This window comes from Podarcis muralis, chromosome 13 (genome assembly GCF_964188315.1).
Source record: "Podarcis muralis chromosome 13, rPodMur119.hap1.1, whole genome shotgun sequence".
NCBI classification, from domain to species: domain Eukaryota; kingdom Metazoa; phylum Chordata; class Lepidosauria; order Squamata; family Lacertidae; genus Podarcis; species Podarcis muralis.
Genome location: NC_135667.1, coordinates 36528709 through 36550152, shown reverse-complemented (window position 1 = coordinate 36550152; position 21444 = coordinate 36528709). Strand labels below are relative to the sequence as shown.

Here is a 21444-nt window from a genome sequence, read left to right as displayed (position 1 = left end):
AGCTTGTGCTTCTCAAAGGAGCAAGTGCTTCTGCTCATGAACAAACCTTGTGCCACCATAGAGAGAAGCTACTTCCTCTCTGGAAAGAAAAGCAGAGGAAGAGAACCCCGGAATCCCCTCATGTGACTTCTTTAGGAGAGTGATGATCCTTGTGCATGGGGGGGAAAGCTTGGGCATCTCCCTCCCTCCCTCCCTCCCTCCCTCCCTCCGTCATGCACAGTGGAATTCTTTCTTCCCATCTTGACATCTGCCAAGCTAAGCTGCAGATCAGAAGGGTATGTAATTACCTCCCATATGGCAGGTCCACCCCCCCCCCAGTCACTTAAAGACTTAGCCAGACTACTTAAGGAGGACACCCCTTTGTTATAAGAAGAAGCGCCATCTGCTGGTCTTTGTGCACTTGTCCTAAGGAACATCTTCAGCTCCTCTTCTGATCCCAAGATGTAGTGCTGACATCGTCAGTGGAAGGGCACCCTTGAGAATTTTCACCAGGAAATTTTATTTCTTCCAACTCCAACATTATAGAATGATAGAATTCTAGAGTTGGAAGGGACCCAGGGGGTCATCTGGTCCAATTCGCCTGAGTCCCATGTCATAGACCTACCTTTTGGACACCACAGTTCTCTGATGAAATCCAACATTTAAATACCATCTTACAGTGGTACCTCGGGTTAAGTACTTAATTCGTTCTGGAGGTCCGTTCTTAACCTGAAACCATTCTTAATCTGAAGCACCACTTTAGCTAATGGGGCCTCCTGCTGCTGCCGCGCCGCCGGAGCACGATTTCTGTTCTCATCCTGAAGCAAAGTTCTTAACCCGAGGTACTATTTCTGGGTTAGCGGAGTCTGTAACCTGAAGCGTATGTAACCTGAAGCCTATGTAACCCAAGGTACCACTGTATACAGTGAGCGGGGGGAAGTATTTGATCCCCTGCTAAATTTGCCAGTTTGTCCTCTGACGAAGAAATGACCTGTCCATAATTTTAATGGTAGGCTTATTGTAGCTGTGAGAGACAGAATAAACAACAGGAAAACCCCCAGAAACCCAGAAGACAAAAGTCAGAGATTGATGTGCGTTATAATGAGTGAAATAAATATTTGATCCCCTATCAAGCAGCCAGGTGTCAGGCTACCTGGTATCTTCACTGTATGTAACGAGCTGAGATTAGAAGCACCTGCTGTAAGGGAGAGGTTTTACCTGTAATCCCAGCTCGTTACAGTACCTGTACAAAAGACACCTGTCGACAGAAGCAATCAATCCAGCAGATTCCAAAGTAGCCACCATGACCAAGACCAAAGAGCTGTCCAAGGATGTCAGGGACAAGATTATAGACCTGCACAAGGCTGGACTGGGCTACAGGAAATCTCTCTAGGATGGAGTGGGATGGTTCATGATTTAGCCGCCGTGATCGTATTTCAGTAATTGATTGAGACTCAGAATTAGCCCCTTGATTACTGTGGATTTGTCCGGGGAATTCACATTATTCATTTCATTTATACAGTGCCATCCCTGTGCACTGCACCTTACTGAGTCTCGTAACAACTAATAACTTTGTTAGTCATTATGGCCATTTTTCTCACAACAGGGTACCTGCTGTCTTTTGTAGAATAGGTTCATTCATATTTTGTAAAGTAATTGGTTACCACTTAGATATGTTTCAGTTCTTCAGCAAGTGGGGCTCAAGGGTTAGAGATATCAAGTCTAGCGGAGAATAAACCTTTGTATTTGCAAGCAGAATATCCTTTCCCACCTTAGCTTTCCATTTAACACAGCAGCTTGTCACTTGCCATTTTTTTTATACCATTGCTCCAGTAATCTACAGCCCTTAAACTGCCTCTCTGACAAGTTCCAGAGAGAGCGCTATTCCAGAGAAAGCCATCCTATTGGGATTTTTTTTCTTGTATGTATGTCAAGCTCTGCTAACAGTTCCAGCTCCTTTTCTTATGATAAATCTGTTATGACTTTGCTCCAACTAAATTACTAGAACTCAAACACCAAGAATACTTGAGGAGCTCTATTACTGTCAGGCTCTGAGCAATATCAGGAGTCCTACACAACTTTTAGAAGACACCTGAAGGCAGCCCTGTAACGGGAAGTTTTTAATGTTTGATGTTTTATTGTGATCTTATATTTGTTGGAAGCAGCTCAGAATGGCTGGGGCAACCCAGTCAGATGGGCGGGGTACAATTATTATAATTATTATTACTATGCACTTATAAAACATCCAAAATTTACTAAGCGCCATGTAGAGATTTCATGTTGTGCACATTGAGCTTGGACGTGCAATGCATATTTCTCATTGCAAACAATGTGAAAAGTTTGTCTTAAGTCTCATAGATTTCAGTGGGACCTTTGTAACTAACTTGATCCAGCTGATTCAAATGCTGCTGAAGGCAGTGCCTTCTTCCTATTTTATGTCACCTTCACCTTGTGCTAGAATGCCGCTGCGCGCCTTCAGGGGAACACCTGCATGTCTTTTGCTTTGTTACATCTACAAACATTGTCAGAGCTGCATAACGTCAAAGCTTGTTGCTGTTTGCATAGTTAAAAAGGGTCACTTGCTATGAAAATTAATAAATAAAAGGATTCAGTTGAGACGTTAAAAATGGCAACCGTGTGAGTCCATTGAGACCCCTGAGGGTGTTCCTTGACTGACCATAGATCACTATGTTTAAAAGTTCAGCCGTGAAGTGAGTTGGAATTTGTTAGCAGACGTAACGACCTTTTTGTGACTTTATTTTTTAAAAATGTACGTTCTTATCCTAATTGCAATATTTTTTATAAACACCTTTGGAAGTACGTTTCTGTACTACCAGTACGTTTCCGAGCACAATTCAAAGTGTTTGTGCTGACCTTTAAAGCCTTAAATGGCCTCGGTCCTGTATACCTGAAGGAGCGTCTCCACCCCCATCGTTCAGCCTGGACACTGAGATCCAGCGCCGAGGGCCTTCTGGCGGTTCCCTCATTGCGAGAAGTGAGGTTACAGGGAACCAGACAGAGGGCCTTTTCGGTAGTGGCGCCCACCCTGTGGAACACCCTCCCTTCAGATGTGAAGGAAATAAACAGCTATCCTATCTTTAAAAGACATCTGAAGGCAGCCCTGTTCCAGGAAGTTTTTAATATTTAATGCTGTACTGTTTTTAACATTTGATTGGGAGCCGTCCAGGGTGGCTGGGGAAACTCAGCCAGATGGGCAGGGTATAAATAATAAATTATTATTATTATTATTATTATTATTATTATTATTATTATTATTATTATTATTTATTTGGGTGAAGGATGGGCTGTGTACGCAAATACTGGGTGGATAAATAGATACATGGACTTAATTGGGAGTGGTTGTCTGAACACAGATTGCAATTTACGTTCTTTTAGCACCTCCACAACCATGCAGACTGAATGCGAATTGTCTTTTGCTGATATGGAAGTGGGGGGGCCTGCCTTCTTTGATTGACTCATGAATTCATCCCTGTTTTTGCACAACATTGGGCTGGGTACCTGCTGGTAATTTTTGTGGTGTCTTTGCCTCTTGGGCACACCATGTAGGTACATGCAGTCTTTTAATGTGCTGCAGAAGTCTTTGTTGGCATATACATTTCAAAACCAATTGAAAAAACAAGCCAGCCTTCTGGCATATGTCCCAGATGTCTCTTGCCATGCTAGCTAGGTGATCAGACCAATAGAGCTGGGAGAACATGGCTGTGTTTCCCCCCTCCTCTCATATTTTGCTGCAGTTTCTTACCCTTCTGTCTCTTCTTATATCCTCCCTTCCCTGCAATTATATACAGCAGATGCTGCCCCAACACCGAGCTGTCACCATGGATGGGTCAGCTAGCCAGCTCAGCTTGTACACTTCCCCGTCTCTGCCCAACATCTCCTTAGGACTACAGGCTACCGTCACGGTGACAAATTCACACCTCAGCGTGAGTACATGCTATCCATAAAACGTAACAGAAATCATACAGTGGGTGCTCTGGCTCAGACCACCACCACCACCACCCCTGGCCACTGATGCCCAGGCGCCAACAGCCCATCTAGCATCTAGCATTTTGTCCTGCAAGAGTGGTGAGCCGTGTTACTGCAGGGAAGGCGACTAACCAAGAACAATTGTAACAAGTCAAGCCTCTGCTTAGGACCCAGAGGCCGAAAGTCAGAAATACGCAGGTACCGAAGTAGTTATTTTGGTTAATTAATTAAATAGCATTTCCGTAGCGCTTGATTGTTAAGAAGCAACGGCAGCTATTTAGCACTTTGCAACAGTGTAAAATCAAACCTTAAAATTATCGGTAGAAAAACAGTTATTTAAAAGCATCCAGAAGATGATTAAAATCAACAGTAGGTCAAAAGAGAAAAATTGCAAGTCACTTCCGCATGTCCCGATAAGCTTAGCCTAAACAAAAGTGTTTTGAGCAGGTGCCAAAATGAACATACGTCAACTAGGTACCAGTTCCACACAAATTTTAGCTGTAGGATTTATATACCACCTTTCTGCCAAAGAAACCCAATGTCATTGACAGCTTTTAAATTTTTAAACTGTGTTTCCCAAACCTCTCCATCTGTTTTTGAACTACAATTCCCATCGTCCCTGACCACTGGTCTTGCTAGCCAGGGATGATGGGAGTTGTAGTCTGGAGCCCAAGTCTTGGGAACAGTCGTTCCTTGGAAGTCAAATGGAATCCGTTCAGAAACCAAAGCACGGCTTCTGATTGGCTGCAGGAAGCTCCTGCAGCCAATTGGGAGCCGCGGAAGCCCTGTCAGACGTCCCAAGTACCAAGGCGTTTGGGATCCACGCTGCAATTGTATTAAAAGAACTACATTATATAAAATGTAGAATGACAAGAGTCTTCTCAGGCTGACAGGAAGCTGTTGTCACTTCCCCCTTCTCTCAAGTCACATAGAACTCAAGGGAAGATGTGGAAAGAACTGCCCCAACATCTCTGTCACGCCGCTGAGAGTTCTGTATGTATTGCTTCATGACCCAAGACCCTCTGCTGAAGCCTTACTTTGTTGGCCAGTGGTTTCCTAAACTTGGGTCTCTCACCAGCTGTTTTCAGACTACAACTCCCATCATCCCTAGCTAGCAAAACCAGCGGTCATGGGGGATGGGAATCGTAGTCCGAAAACAGCTGGAGCAGCGGTTCTCAACCTGTGGGTCCCCAGATGTTGTTGGACTACAACTCCCATCATCCCTGAGCTCTGGCCTTGCTAGCTAGGGGTGATGGGAGTTGTAGTTCAACAACATCTGGGGACCCACAGGTTGAGAAAGGCTGAGCTGGAAAGAGACCCACGTTTGGGAAAGCCTGGAGACAGGCTAGGGGGTGGAAGGGGGGAGAAATGCAAAGGTCAAGGAACGCCGAGGAAAGAAACCATGAGGCTTAAGAAGCTGGGAAGGGGGGACATGGGTGGCGCTGTGGGTTAAACCACAGAGCCTAGGACTTGCTGATCAGAAGGTCGGCGGTTCGAATCCCTGCGACTGGGTGAGCTCCCATTGCTTGGTCCCTGCTCCTGCCAACCTAGCAGTTCGAAAGCACGTCAAAGTGCAAGTAGATAAATAGGTACCGCTCCAGCAGGAAGGTAAACGGTGTTTCCGTGTGCTGCTCTGGTTTGCCAGAAGCAGGTTAGTCATGCTGGCCACATGACCCGGAAGCTGTACGCTGGCTCCCTTGGCCAGAAAATAGAAGGGGGGGGGGGAGAAGCTGGGAAGGGGAGCAGCAATGGCGGAGCTGGAGTGGGAGAAGACAGAGCAAGGCTTTAGGAGTGGAAGAGTGGGCTCAAGTTCTGGGGTTAAGTGGGGACATGGTAGAGTAGGAAGGGACCTCTGGGGAACTGGCTTTCCTATAGAATGGGAAGGTGCCAGCACAAAACGGCAAAGAAAAGCAGGCAGGGTGTGGGTTTCACGTCTTAACTTTCTCTAAATCAGATGTTCTGGACTGCAGTTCCCACCAGCCCCAGCATTTCCTAGTCACGCTGAGCTGTAGTGGAAAACATATGGAGGGTGGCATGTTGGGAAATGCCGGCCCTAAATATTTCTAGCCGCCATTGCAGAGTTATGAATAAAGGACAGGCGTGACTCCTCTCTCCTCAGTCGCCTCACCGTGCACATGCCAGGCTGAGACACATTTAGGACAAGAGTGACTCCCTCAGGCTCTATAATAGAGTTAGCGCCATTTAGCAGAAAGTGCCTCACAGTTACGGAGTAGACCTATTCACACAGGCATTTGCTCTCAGGCGCAACGGTGCATAGCTGTGGCGTTAGCGCTACATCTCTCGGGGTTTATATGTGAAGCATTTGATCTTCCAATCCCGCCTTCTACCCTTCTTACAAGTCCTGGAGACACTTCTTACAAGCAAATCGGTGGGCAAACTTTCTATCATACCCTGACCTGGGGTGGGGTGTGGGGGGTGTGGAAGGTTTGCTGGGGTAAGCAGGCAGCACTGACAGAGACCAAATAAAATGGCTTCAAGGGTACTATTTATGTTACATGTAGAGTTGCAATCGAAATTATTCGACCCCCCCCCACCACCACCATTGCAAATCAGGCTTGTTATTATCAAAATGTGCAAACTTTCAGCTGTTTACCATGAGCAAATCAAACAAGAGCGATTGAAACAGATGTTTCAAGTGGTTTCTTGCAACTTATACTTGCTCCACCTTATTCTTGCTAAACAACTCTGACAATCCAACATGTTGCTATGCAATACCGCCTTGATATTTTATATGAGATGGTGATATACATATGCTTACAGACATAAATAAGATGTTAAAACCCTCTGGCTCTTGCTCAAGTACTACCTTAATTTCTTCCCTCCCTATCAGACACCCCACAAATTGCAGAGGCCCCAGTGTTTGATGATTCCACCCTCATGAGTATTTAAAATGTCCTTTTCGTGGGTTCTTCTGCTTTGTGTTATACTTTTTTCTTCTTCTTTTTTACAAGCTTCAGTCTCCAGGTTTTATTTTCTCCTAAACCAACTGGTTCCCAGCTGTAACCTATTTATTGCTTTCCTCTGATGACAAGCACCAAACTTGGCTCAGGCTTAGGCACGCAGGACTCGTGCCCAGTCTACAGCTTGGCTATTTTCAGCCTGAGGAGTTGGAAATAGCTGAGTGGCAGACTTCGCATTCTGCTGGGCTCTGCTGCGATTTGTTTTCCTCAACCCCTAGTAGGAAAGAGCTTGCAGTTGTGCATGTGTGTGCTGTGAGCACCCATGTTTTGATTTTGTTGGGTGCTGCTCCCCTAACGCAGCGCCAGACAGTGAGGAACGGCCTCTCCTTCCTCTAATTCTCAGCGGCACTTTTAATTTTGTCTAACCCGTCTGTCTCTCCACTAAAGTGGGATCTTAACTGAATTTGAGTGCCTTCTTTTGGGCTGGAGGTATTTCTGCGAGAAGGGGAAGTTGTAACATAATACCTGGTGAATTTATGAGTGTCTTTACAGTAGTTGGCCTGTATTATTTACTTGTTATTGGTGGTTTTTTTGAGATTATTTGGGTCTGAATTTATTTTGATATGCTTGTATCCTATAGTGTGTGTGTGTGTACACATACACACACAGAGAGAGAAACATATACAGTGGTACATCGGGTCTCGAACGTCTCTATTGTTGAACATTTCGGAACCTGAACGCCGAAAACCCGGAAGTAAACGCTTCTGTTTTCGAACGCACCTCGGAAGTCGAACGGCTTCTGCTGCATGTTTTTCAATTTTCTCAGTTGCATTTGCAGCCAGCCATTTGCGCCTTGGTTTTCAAACGTTTCTGAACTGGAACGGTCTTCCGGAATGGATTGCGTTTGAGAACCGAGGTACCACCGTATAGGAAAAAGTGAGAGTAATTTGGAGGATATTTGCTGGGTGCCTTAGTGCAGACTTTTCATGTTGGTGACACACTTTTTGGACATGCATTATTTGATGACACAGTAATTCGGTTTTACTAGCAAACCAGAGATTAAACCAGGCTTTCTCAACCTTCAGCCCTCCAGATGTTTTGAGACTACAGTTCCCATCATCCCTGACCACTGGTCCTGCTAGCTAGGGATCATGGGAGTTGTAGGCCAAAACATCTGGAGGGCCGAGGTTGAGGAAGCCTGGGTTTTAAACTAACCCCTTTCCAGCCCCGGGAGGAGCGTTGGTGCGATACACCTACAAACTTCAGTGGACACACTAACGTGTCGCGGCACACAGATTGCAAAGCTCTGCCTTAGTGCAATATATAATCGCCACCATTCTAAGCCCTGTTGCTGCTGCTGCTGCTGCTGCTGCTGCTATTGCTACTACTTACTACTGCTACTACTATAGAGCCATCTCTCAAGCTGTGGCTCCTGCAAGCCAACTCCATAGCCACTCCTCTCCTTCTGTTGATTTTGGAAAGGGGAATCACAGAAAGGGCTTGCGTGTGGTGTTTGTGTGCATAGGCCAAAAGCAAACCGTTTCAGGATCAGTCTAGAACTCGGGGAGAATCTGGGTATAATCCAAAATCAATATATGAGGCAAGGTTGACGGAGTGGGCCAAAAAACAAAACAAAACAAAACAAAACAAAACACTCCCAACCATTGCATGTGCAGTGAAAGAAATAAGTTTGCCTTTGTAAACTCTGGACGCAATAGAAACCAGGTTAATGTTGTTTCACTGTTTTAACATTCAAAATGGTGGTGGTGGATAGTGGATCTGAGGGAGGCGACTGACCATTGCCGCACCCCTGTCTATGATTATAGCAAACCCTCTTGGCTTCCTCCCAGGGTGGATCTGATTTAAATCAAATCGATTTAAATCATGATTTAAATCACTACTCAGTAAGGCTTGATTTAATTTTATTTTTTTACTGAAAGAGTCATTCTTGCTGGTATAATCTTAATATTTACAACCAGATGAAAGTTTCATTTTTGGAATAATAATAATAATAAAAATAATAATTTAGTTTTTACAGTTATATCAGAAATTACTGATTTAGTTATACTGTTAGAAATACATAGATAATTATGAAATTATTGTGAGGGTTAACAAGTTAACTTCATATTTGGACAACTTTTCTGCTGTACTTTATTGGAAGGAGAAAAACAATCATTTCCTTAATAACAATTTAATCAATTTATTTAACTAAAACAATAACATTATAGCATATATATCCACGTTTGTTAACTGATGTGGTTAAACAATTTTTTTTAAAAAAAAACTTAGACTGAGTTTTAGCACACATGAAAAACTTAAAACAAATCCTTATTTCCTGATGAATAGCCTTCGGACTCTAATGTAACTTAAATAGAAAACTATATTTAGAAAGATTTTTCCTCCAAAAGCATTTCATTTTAAAAATCCGATTAAAATAAAAAAAAATCTGATTTAAATTTTTAAAAATCTGTTGTTGTTGTTGTTTTAAAAAAATCATTGATTTTTATCCACCCTGCTTCCTCCATTAGGCCTCCCCGAACCTTTCCACGCACCAGGAAGCCGAGTGCCAGGCCATCCAGTCGTTGCGCCAGGGCGGGGCCTTGACCAGCAAGTTCCTGAGCATGTCGTCCATCCCCAGCTGCCTTCTGGGGGTGGCCCTCGAGGGCGAGACGAACAACCACGGCCATGCTTCCTTGCTCCAGCACGTCCTCCTCCTGGAACAGGCTCGGCAGCAAAACACGCTAATTGCTGGTGAGTGCGGGGGGTGATTCTGGCAACATATTGGTGCAACACACAGGCAAGTTTGTACAGGGTGGAATGTAGCATTTAACCACTGTTGTTGGCAGTAACCAGCTGGGAGGTGGGGTGGCAGGAGCGCTGCTTTGCAGCGGAAGTCAGTGACATCATCAGAGGAGGCAGCTGAGTACTATATTCTTCCTCTGGTAGAAGGTGGCACCTTTCTAACTGCTGTTTCCATGTGACCTGCCACACACACACACACACACACACACACACACACACACACACAACTGGTAAATAGTGGGAATTGTTGTGAGAAATGGGGAATTTCAAGCTCACAAATCGATTTGTGCACTCACGCTGCTGCAGAAACTGCGGCAAGAGCAGTCTACGCCCCAAAATGGAAAGACTGGCTTACGAAGATGATGGAATATGCTGAGATGGCTAGACTTCACTGTGAGAATTAAAGAGAACAAAATGGAAGGGGGAGGGAGAGATTTCTCTGAAAAATGGAAATATTTTGTGGGATAGTTGAAAAAAATATCATGGTTACGTTGAAATGTTGCAGGCTTGGCAGTACAGCAACAGATGAGAACTTGTAGTTTAACCGTTAAGAATTAATGGATGAAATATAAGTAGCACAGCAGCTTTGTAAGGGTATCAAAGAACACCGTGGATGGGAAGTCACTGGATAGGAGAGATTCATTCTGATTGTATGTAAATCCAAGCCAAATAACTTTATTGTACTAGCCGTTGGCCATGACAAATCTGAATGAAAAATTAATACAAGCAAAAGGGGTGCCACACCACAAATAAGAGTTGTCTATTTAGATATCTGCATTTCCCTTACAGTTCACTGCTATATTGTCCAGGGTCGTCTTTCTTCTTTTTTTGGCCACTAAAGCGAAAAGAGCGACTTTATGAGTCACGGAAGCGTTTGCATCGCTAAAAAGCCCTAGGGCCTTCTCTGCCGGGGAGAGAATTTTAGATGAATTTGTAAAATTTGAAAATTGATTTTAAAATATTTATAAAAAAAATATGCTGCCAGAAACCACCCATATGAATGAAAACAAACCTTGAGGACTAGCAGCTTGGCTTGTGGCTTTTCGTTTTGAAGCGGACTGCGGTGGCGTATTGTCGAAAGTGCCTTAACGATCGCCTCCCTCTCTCACCCACCCTCCTCTACAGTTCCTCTGCACGGCCAGTCTCCTCTGGTGACGGGGGAGCGCGTCCCCTCCACCCTGCGGACGGTAAGCAAGCTACCTCGGCACCGCCCGCTGAGCCGCACCCAGTCGTCTCCGTTGCCGCAGAGCCCTCAAGCGCTGCAGCATTTGGTTGTGCAGCAACAGCATCAGCAGTTCCTAGAGAAGCAGAAACAGCAGCAGATCCAGCTGGGAAAGGTGGGTAGAGGAGGAGACGACAGCTCACTTATCACAGTTGCACATCAGCTGGCCCTGAATAATAATAATAATAATAATAATAATAATAATAATACTTATATGCCTCCCATCTGACTGGGTCGCTCCAGCCACTTCAGGCAGCTTCCAACATGATAAAATGTCAAACATAAAAAACTTCCCAATACTTGGAAAGCGAGCGAGGCCACAACTAAAAGAAGATTGGCAACTTAATTTTGACAGAGTATGGGCAACTTGCAGACTTAACTTATAGAATAAGAGAGCAAGAAGAGCATATGTTTAAAGAAGACTGGAAAATGTTTGTCAAGTATATGGGAAATAATTGTGTACAGCAGAGAACGCTGGCAGCTTTAAGATAAATTCAGCAGTGTAGATAATCTTTGACAGATGTAATAATGGAAAACCGATTGGAATAGTTTTTGTAAAATATGTATGCAGGCGTATGAGATACGCAAAACGAACCGTGGAAAGAGAAGAAGGGAAGTCGTTGATATTTTAAGTATGTAAAATGTTTATTTGAAATTGTAAAACAGAAAATTTAATTTAAAAATTACATATAAAAAGACTTCCCATTGCAAGGCTGCCTTCAGATGTCTTCTAAAAGTTCTGTAGTTCTTTATCTCCTTGACATCTGATGGGAGGGCGTTCCACAGGGCAGGCGCGACTACCGAGAAGGCCCTCTGCCTGGTTCCCTGTAACTTGGCTTCTCACAGTGAGGGAACCGCCAGAAAGCCCTTGGAGCTGGACCTCAGTGTCCGGACTGAATGATGGTGAATATAGTGGCTGCTGTATGGTAGGCTGATCTAGTGCAGTGTGGAGAAATGAGAGGCATGTCCTTCCCCCCTCCACCTCCTTGCCAAGCACTCCCTGCTCCCTGGGGCTGTAACATCCTTCTTGGCACCTCCCTTTTCTAGTATAGGCGATTTGAGTTGCACAGGTATTTCTGTCAACTTTCCTTTCTGCTACCAGCTGAGGAGGCTGGGGCTCAGAGACTCCTTTCGGTCTAAGTGCTGGTTCCCTGGTGGCTCAATATGCACACCCTCCCATCAGCTGCAAGTTGCCCATCACATCTCAGCATGTTCAAGTCCTCTTTTCCTTTTCTCTCGCCCCTCTCCGTTTGCAGATCATCACCAAGACCGGTGAGCTGCCGCCGCCCCCCACCACCCACCCGGAAGAGACCGAAGAGGAGCTGACAGAGCAACAGGAGCCCTTGGGTCTAGGCCTCAGCCACGGGCCCTTTGTGGTGGACGGGTCAACAGAGAGCGAGGGCACGCAGGATGACCTGGAAGAGGAGGAGGAGGAGGAAGAAAGAGGAGGAGGCGGAGGAGGAGAGGAGGAAGAGGAGAGCGTGGTGGAAGAGCAGGGCTGTCTCCGATTGAAGGACGAAGCCGGGGAGAACAGGCTCGAAGAGGAGCAGGAGGTTGAGGAGCTGGGAGTGACTTACAGGCAGGTGAGGCCGCCGTACGAATCTGTTGCCGAAATCTGTGTGGGAAGAGTCTCTTTCGAAGGCGTATAAAAAGGAAGGGTAGCTTGAAACCCCACCCCATAAATCAGGGGTCACCTGTGCCTGCCCCCTCAAACATCCACAGTGTATGAGAGACTTCCTGCTCAGTTCCTCTTTGTACCCATGTTGTGATGGGCTCCCACATGACTTTTTCAGAATTCCAAATAGGCCCACCAGGCCAGAAAGGTCGTCTGTCCCAACCTTTCTCATTGGGCTGATCCACCAGGGCTGCCCTTAAGTTCTTACGAGGGAGTGGAAGATAGCCAGTCTCTCCTTTTGAGCAGGGACTGGATGGCGCCTCCTCTCAATCCTTTCAGCTCTCTTGTTCTGCAAAAGAGGGCATAGAGCTAAGGTGGCACAGGAGCAGCAGGCGAGATGAAGCCCCACAGCATCGGGGAAGCACACTGCCAAAGGACATGAGCCTGGAGAAGGAGGCGGAAGGCCGCCTCCGGCCCCCATCCCTCACCCACGCCAGCGGTGGCGAAGACTCCCGAAGAGAAAGTGACTCATTTCCCACCTCTCCGCCACCCTCCCTTCTGCCCTTGCTTATGTGCATCCCTTCCGCTTCTCTGCGTCCTCCTTAAGGATGAGTCACTTGTCTTTCCTTCTTTCATTTCTTTTGCGCACCTAAATATTTCATCAGCCTCAGATGTGTGCTTGGCAGGCAGATGAAAGGCGCTGTCTGCAGGGGTGAAGCGGGGGGGGGGGGGAGAGAGAGGCTTTGTAAAGAAACTGGAAGAGGGTAGTATGGGTTGAAAAGCGTGTAATCTTGGAAGCTTAGCCGGGAGAGCAACATGAGTGTTGCAAGGGGTCTGTCGGATGTAACAGTTATGGGGAAACTTGTCTGCAGCAGTCCAGTGGTTAGGGTCGATGAGAGATGTGTACCACAAATAAAATCACTGTTAGCTGGAAGAGCATTTTATCGTAGGCTCATACTGTGAATACATATCCTACGCCCAACCCTGATTCAGGTTTGCATGTTGGGGTCTGTGACCATCTGGCTCACGGTGGTTGCGGGAAATTGCTGCATAGGTTGCGGTCAGACACCAGTGCAGCCAAAAAGCTTGGTCCTTAGAATCCCATCTCAGACAGAGAATTCAGCATCCCAAGACTCTCGGCTTTGATGTTTTGTTTTTCAAAGCGAGTTGCCCTCCTTTTTGGTAGGCTTGGGCGTGCGGAACAGCAGCTGGGGAAGGGGGTGGACACAGGACAAGCAGGATTTCTGCTGGGAGCAGTGAGATCTCGCGACCCAACTTGGCTCCTTGCTTGTCCCCAGCAATAGCTTGAAAACGGAAAAGAAGTTAAACCAAACAGTCATATGCCTATGTTTGCAGCGTTTATAATTTATTACAAGCCACAGCTGTCCGGAGCGCGCAGCGTCCAAGTCGCTCTTGGTGTGCAGAAATCCGAGGCTTCAAAGTGCAAAATGTATGCAGTTCTGTATGTACTGCGAGGAAGTTTTCACACAAATTGATCAGTCTGCCTCATAGGTCCCCGTACAGTTTGGCTGAACCTGGCCACATGTTTGAAGCCGCTTAAGTATTAAGGTAACAGAGCCATTTGAATGTTCTTTCTCTCCCTCCCCCCTTTTTTTGGCTGGTCTCCTGCGCACAACTCTGGCAGGTGTTTGCAGATGCACACCAGCTGCGGCCCGTTCATCTCTACCAGACGCCCCTGAGCATCGGCACGCTGCCCCACCAAGCCCTCGGCCGCACCCAGTCGTCACCTGCCAGCACTATCCTGAAGAGCAGTACAGCTGAGCCCTTGGTCAAGCACCTTTTCACTACAGGTAGGAGCCGATACAGACCCCTCTCGCAGAGACTGGAAGGCAGGGAGAGAGAGCCTTGGGTATATACAAAGGGAGATATACCTGCCTATCAAGAAGCAACATTCCCTTTTCTGAAAGCTCCTGTTCCGGGTGTGCAAGGAAAAGACATTCTGCACTTGCTCGGGAATATATTCTTTTGTTTACTACATCTCATCTGCTTCAGCGCTCTGGAGCTGATGAGGTCTGTGTCAAATTCATTATTTTCTGCAGGGCACAACTCAGTGCAGGCTGAGCCTGGGTGTGCTTTGGGGCAGCTTGATGTGCTGTAGGAGGAGCCTTGCTTTAGTACGGAACGCTGGGATGTCTCTGGTTCTTTGGGGGTCTCTTTGGCCCAGAGAGTTCCTTGCCAGGATTGGTCAGTGATTGGGGCAGGCCAAAGACATGTGGTGACCAAGGCAAAGTAGAAAACAGTGCCTCTCCCTTGGCCAACAAGGGGAGTAGAGCCTGGGAGAGGTGGTCTTGGGAGCAGATGCATAAAAATATTCAGTTTGCGTTTGACTTTTGTCACAGCAGGTTTCTCACTCGGAGCTCTCCGTTCCTTAGCAACTTCTGATTTGGTTTGCTACCTGGGCTCCTTCAGTAGGGCAGGGCAGTCGAAGGAGTAGGATTTAATTTGAACCAGCCGCCCCCCATTTATTTAGCCCTGTGTTTTGTGTTGTCTCATATGGAATACTGAATGTAATTGAGCATGTGCAGAGTGTGTTTCCTTCCACACAAAGGACATAACCGACTCCTATACTCCAGGTGTTTTTTGAGGGGGAGGGGAGAACGGCTTTCAGCGTGGGGAGAGCAATTTCCTTTGAACTCCTGCACCTTTAGTTCCAAAAGTCACTCAAATTAAATCAAACCACTGGTGGCTTGTGAATCATTCCAGCATTGCCGTGATCTCACTAGTTTCCCTTCTCTTTCTCTCCCCCGCTCCGCCCCACTATCCTTCTTTCCTGCCCTCTCTCACAGGCTTAGTTTATGACACTTTCATGCTGAAGCATCAGTGCACATGCGGAAACACTAATGTTCACCCAGAGCATGCTGGGAGAATCCAGAGCATCTGGTCCAGATTACAGGAGACAGGGTTGCTAAGCAAGTGTGAGGTAAGAATCTTCAGAATGGAAACCTTCTGCCAGCAAATGGTAAGGCACCTAACAAGGCCTTGGGTTGAAAGGGTGAGCAAATTTTAGGGCAGGTGTTTTTCCCCAAACTTGGGTCTCTTGGCTGTTCCTGGACTACAGCTCCCATCATCCCTAGCTAGCAAGACCAGTGGTCAGGGATGATGGGAACTGTAGTCCAAAAAAACAGCTGGAGACCCAAGTTTGGGAAACACTGTTTTAGGGAATGGTTTTGCACCCCCCCCCCAAACCTGGAATGTCTGATTAACAGGATCATTCCCCACCCTGAAGCAAAGATACATAGGTCTGCAAAATCACAACCAACACCTCAGTTGCAAACAAGTGTGTGTGTGTGCGTAAATATATATCACACACTCCAAGGATAGGTCCTATGTACAGTTGAACCTCAACTTACATACACTTTGTCTCGCGGATGTTCCAAATTGTGTCCGCAGCAAACCTGGAAATAAACACCGGGTTTGCCGCGATTCACGCATGCGTGGAAGAGGCTTCTGCCATCGGCATGTGCGCAGAAGCACGCTACCTGTGCATGCGCAGAAGCGGCTGCCACCATCTGTGCATGTGCAGAAGCACGCTACCGCCGAATGCGCATGCTCACAAGAGGCCTCTTCTAGCATCCCGTTTCGGCCAGGGGATGGACCTCCGGAACAGATTATGTCTGTAAGTAGAGGTTCCACTGTAATAGACACAGTGCTTTCTCCAGAATGGTCCAGTGCGTCCCAGGGAAACTCAACACTCTTACAACGTCAGTTCCTAGTAATGAGCATTATTCTGCAGATACCCAAGAGTGAAGGAACAAACCTATGATACCCATTTCTGTACGATATGAAAGCCCACGTTCCTGCATGAAAAACATATATGTTCTCCCCCCTCCCCATTGCTCCCTGCCCCCCAGTAATTTTCAAGCAGGTTACTTTGTTACGTTTTTCATGCAGGAACGTGTATTGACTTTATAAGAGTATTGACTCCCCCCCCTGGGCTGAACACATCAGTTATGCATTTGAACGTTCCTGGGGAAAACATCTATGCAATCTCTTCATGTCTGCCACATCTTCAAATTTAGCTATGAGGGTGAGTCTTTTTGCTCATTTACTTCCTTAACACTTGCAAACTGGGGCAGTGGGGGGTGGGGGGGTGGGGAAGCTGTGCAGAAGTGATGTCTCTGCATGTAACAGGATCCTTGAGTTCCTGAGAGAAGTTGTGATGGGGAGGTTGTTGGCCAAATTGCGTAGGGCCCTGATTGGGTATTTTTTTGTTATCAAATCTGCCCTTTTGTGGAAAGATCAAACACACAAAACAGGAGTCTTATGGCAGAGACTAGTTGGTTTATTGTGGCATCATCTCTTGTAAAACAGAACCCACTTTGCTGCGAGTTTTCCTGGTAGGAAGAACGGAGACTCCACATCAGACTAATATGTTGTTTATGGATTCAGGCCATGAGTTGAAACTGTGGATCTTAGAAAATGTGCTGTTAGATGCAAATGTGGCATAATGCATTATTTGACCATATATACTCACAAACAAGTCTGCTTTTAAAACGGGTGAATTGACTGACCTCTTGTTGACTTCTCAGCTACCCTGCATCACGATCACACACAAAAATGTGCATTAAGTCTCTCTGACACAAAGCCAGATGGTGTTACAGTGTGATCCATTTTTTAAGGTTCACTTGCTGGTCATTCTGCCTTTGTATTTTGATACGTAAAGTTCCCAGTTCACTAAAATAATTAATTGATTTCGTTTACATCCCACTTTTCTCCTAAGGAGCTCAATGTGGGGTGTGTGTGTGTGTGTGCGGTTCCTCCCCAAATCTCCCTTTTATCCTCACAAACACCCTGTGCGGTAGCTTAGGCTGAGTGAAGATTTGAATTCCTGCCCGCCCAGGTTCTAGTCCCAGCACTTAACATGACTTACAAGCGAGAGTTCCTTGATTCATGCATAACAGCGTACTCCGATAATGCAAGCCAGGTCTTTGCACTAAAGCCAGCAGGCAGCAGGAGGAGGGTGAGGGATGAGGAAGGCGTGCCAGCACTCATTCTTGGCTTCTGATCTGCGCCATTACGTAGTACTTGCAGTAGATCATTGTGCTTCAGTATTATATTGTATTCTTATAGCCTGTGGCTCAAGCAAACACACCCCTGAATCATTTTTATTAACTGATTGTAAAATAAGAAGTTGCATTATACCAGATCAGCCTGTTAGTCCATCTAGCTCCAACAGCAGTGGCTTGCTGGGCTCTCAGACAGGGCTCTTCCTTTCCTGTGCGCTGGAAACTTGACTAGGAGGGACGCGGGTGGCACTGTGGGTTAAACCACAGAGCCTTGGACTTGCCGATCAGAAGGTTGGCGGTTCGAATCCCCGCAACGGGGTGAGCTCCCATTGCTTGGTCCCTGCTCCTGCCAACCTAGCAGTTCAAAAGCATGTCAAAGTACAAGTAGATAAATAGGTACCGCTCCGGCGGGAAGGTAAACGGCGTTTCCGTGCGCTGCTCTGGTTCTCCAGAAGCGGCTTAGTCATGCTGGCCACATGACCCAGAAGCTGTACGCCGGCTCCCTCGGCCAATAAAGCGAGATGAGCGCCGCAACCCCAGAGTCGGCCACGACTGGACCTAATGGTCAGGGGTCCCTTTACCTTTTCAACCAGTGACTGAACTTGGACATGCTCTCACACTGAGCTATGGCCCCTCCCTCCCCAGTGACATGGCACATGTAGCCAACTAATTTAGGCCTTATGTGAAATCACCCAGGTTTGTTGTGTCGTTGTGCCCATGCAGGGCAATAGCACTGCCACCATCACTGACTCCTAGGCATAGTCTATGTACAGTGGTACCTCGGGTTAAGAACTTAATTCGTCCTGGAGGTCTGTTCTTAACCGGAAACTGTTCTTAACCCAAGGTACCACTTTAGCTAATGATGATGATAATAATAAATAATTTATTATTTGTACCCCAGCCACTCTAGGCGGCTTCCAGGGCTGCCTTCAGATGTCTTCTAAATGTCAGGTAGTTGTTTATCGCTTTGACATCTGATGGGAGGGCGTTCCACAGGGCGGGCGCCACTACCGAAAAGATCCTCTGCCTGGTTCCCTGTAGCTTTGCTTCTCGCAGTGAGGGAACCGCCAGAAGGCCCTCGGCACTGGACCTCAGTGTCCGGGCAGAACGATGGGGGTTGAGACACTCCTTCAGGTATACTGGGCTGAGGCCACTTAGGGCTTTAATGGGGCCTCCCGCTACCACCGCATCATCACCACACAATTTCTGTTCTCATCCTGAAGCAAAGTTTTTAACCCAAGGTACTGTTTCTGGGTTAGTGGAGTCTGTAACCTGAAGCATCTGTAACCCGAGGTACCACTGTATTCAAATGGATCAGAGTTTTCCTGGAGATCAGGAGTGTGCCAAAATGGACGAGAGAAACACAGGAATCAAAATCGGGTTATTTGACTGTTTCTGAGTCTTAAAGCGTTATGGAATTGATGTCAGGGTGCTATCACAAGTGATGCTAAGAATACCTCTCTTGTCTCCAAGTGGCTTTATGGAAAAACAACAACCACAACCTTGTGAATATGGTTGATGTAGTGCTTGAAACAGTAAACATCCATTTTTAAAGTTAAAGCGGCAGTCCTTGGAAATGTGGCTGTTACTCAATTCAGGTGATCTAGGTCATCCTTTTGCCACAAACTAGACATTATCATTTTGTCAGTTTCCGTGTTTTCACCATAGCAACGGTAAGGTCTCTTCCTAAGGACGTGACCTCTTCTCCAAAGGTGCAATATTTCTGAAGTGTGAAGGTGTTAAATGTTTGAAGATGCATGATGCAAGTGGGTGTGAAGTCACTCTGGGCAAATGAGAGATTTTAAAAGTACCATATTTTTCGCCCTATAGGACGCACTTTTTCCCCTCCAAAAATGAAGGGGAAATGTGTGTGCGTCCTATGGGGCGAATGCAGGCTTTCGCTGAAGCCTGGAGAGCGAGAGGGGTCGGTGCGCAGGAGAGCCCCACCGCCAGCCCCACAAGCTCGGGGGACAGCGGGAGGCTCCGCTTTCCCCTCCTCCAGCCCCGCAAGCTCCCAGAGCGATGCCAAAGCTTCATGCAGCTTCGGCATGGCTCTGGGTCCCGTTCTGGGGGCTGGGGGAGGGGGAAGCCCCTCCTCCAACCCCGCAAGCTCCCAGAGCGATGCCAAAGCTGCACGCAGCTTCGGCATGGCTCTGGGTCCGTTCTGGGGGCTGGGGGAGGGGGAAGCCCCTCCTCCAACCCCGCAAGCTCCCAGAGCGATGCCAAAGCTGCACGCAGCTTCGGCATGGCTCTGGGTCCCGTTCTGGGGGCTGGGGGAGGGGGAAGCCCCTCCTCCAACCCCGCAAGCTCCCAGAGCGATGCCAAAGCTGCACGCAGCTTCGGCATGGCTCTGGGTCCCGTTCTGGGGGCTGGGGGAGGGGGAAGCTCCGCTTTCCCCTCCTCCAGCCCCGCAAGCTTCGGCATCGCTCTGGGTCCTGTTCTGGGGGCTGGCGTCGGGGGAAGCCCGAGCTTCCCCCCAAAATCTAGGTGCGTCCTATGGGCCGGTGCGTCCTATAGGGCGAAAAATACGGTACTTGCATTTTCTTCTTCTATGAAAGCACCCTCAGTTTATAGCAAAGGGGTGTTCTTATAAGCCTGATAATGGCACTCTGGATTCTGCTACTTTTATCAGTTTAGATTCCATGGCTCACAGAGCGATCCTAGCCATGTCTGCTCAGAAGTAAGCCTATTCAACTCAGTGGGGCTTGCTCCAAACTAAATTGGTTTAGGATTGCAGCCTATCGTAACTCCTCCAGAGAACTGGTGATGCCCAGGTATCTATTTCACCAACACCCTTAAGGTAATGAGCAAGCTTCACCAACCTTATTCTGCCTGGTGGAAGGACACAATGCAAGAAACAACACAATCAAATGCATTTTATTATGACCAACTATAACCAAAATGCAGGGATGCGGGTGGCGCTGTGGGTTAAACCACAGAGCCTAGGACTTGCCGATCAGAAGGTCAGAGGTTCGAATCCCTGTGACGGGGTGAGCTCCTGTTGCTCTGTCCCAATCTAGCAGTTCAAAAGCACGTCAAAGTGCAAGTAGATAAATAGGTACTGCTCCATCGGGAAGGTAGACGCCGTTTCCGTGTGCTGCTCTGGTTCGCCAGAAGCAGCTTAGTCATGCTGGCCACATGACCTGGAAGCTGTCTGCGGACAAACGCCGGCTCCCTTGGCCAATAAAGCGAGATGAGCGCCGCAACCCCAGAGTCGGTCACAACTGGACCTAATGGTCAGGGGTCCCTTTACCTTTTTATAACAAAAATGCATACTTGAATATCTATGGTGGAATATTTACGATCCAGAGTGTGCTCACTCTGGATGTTACAGGAAAGCTATTGAATGCTAAGATGCAAGCAGTGTTCTGTTGCCATGCCATTCTGATGCTTTACGCGGTTTTCCTAGTTGCACTGACTTGATGCTGTTAACTTTCCTTGGCACAGAAACGGAAAATAGACAATCAGTTGTACAAAAGCAGGTTCCAGTTAGGCCTCTTTGGTCGGGATTCAGCAGTTCTTCGAGGACAGTGGAATTCCTGCCTGTCCATCCCTTCACTGGGTCCTTGCCTTTTCTTCCATTGCATGGAGTGTAACTCCGTGGACTCAGCCACTTAGTTGGAGAGTCTTTGGCAGCAGATGGGTTGTTTGTCGTTCTTTAAAGTAGCAATTGCTCTGCCAAGTGTTTCGTTATGTTTTGAAATCATTGTTAGGTGCTTCTGCTGGTGGCGGGGGAAACCCAGCCAGATGGGCGGGGTATAAATAATAAATCATCATCATCTCAACTCGGGCCAGAGCCTTTTCAGTACTGGCCCCGACTTGGTGGAACGCTCTGTCACAAGAGACCAGGGCCCTGTGGGATTTGACATCTTTCCGCAGGGCCTGCAAGAC

At 47.1% G+C, this 21444-nt stretch overlaps 1 protein-coding gene across 1 annotated transcript in view; it reads left to right on the top strand.

Annotated features, from left to right (window-relative positions):
- Positions 1-21444, top strand: part of HDAC5 (histone deacetylase 5) — a 94675-nt gene that overhangs the window by 47305 nt on the left and 25926 nt on the right. Inside the window, 6 exon segments of the mRNA XM_028703465.2 lie at positions 3792-3923; positions 9416-9638; positions 10815-11026; positions 12168-12494; positions 14172-14337; positions 15334-15467. Coding sequence (XP_028559298.2) covers positions 3792-3923; positions 9416-9638; positions 10815-11026; positions 12168-12494; positions 14172-14337; positions 15334-15467 — 1194 coding nt within the window.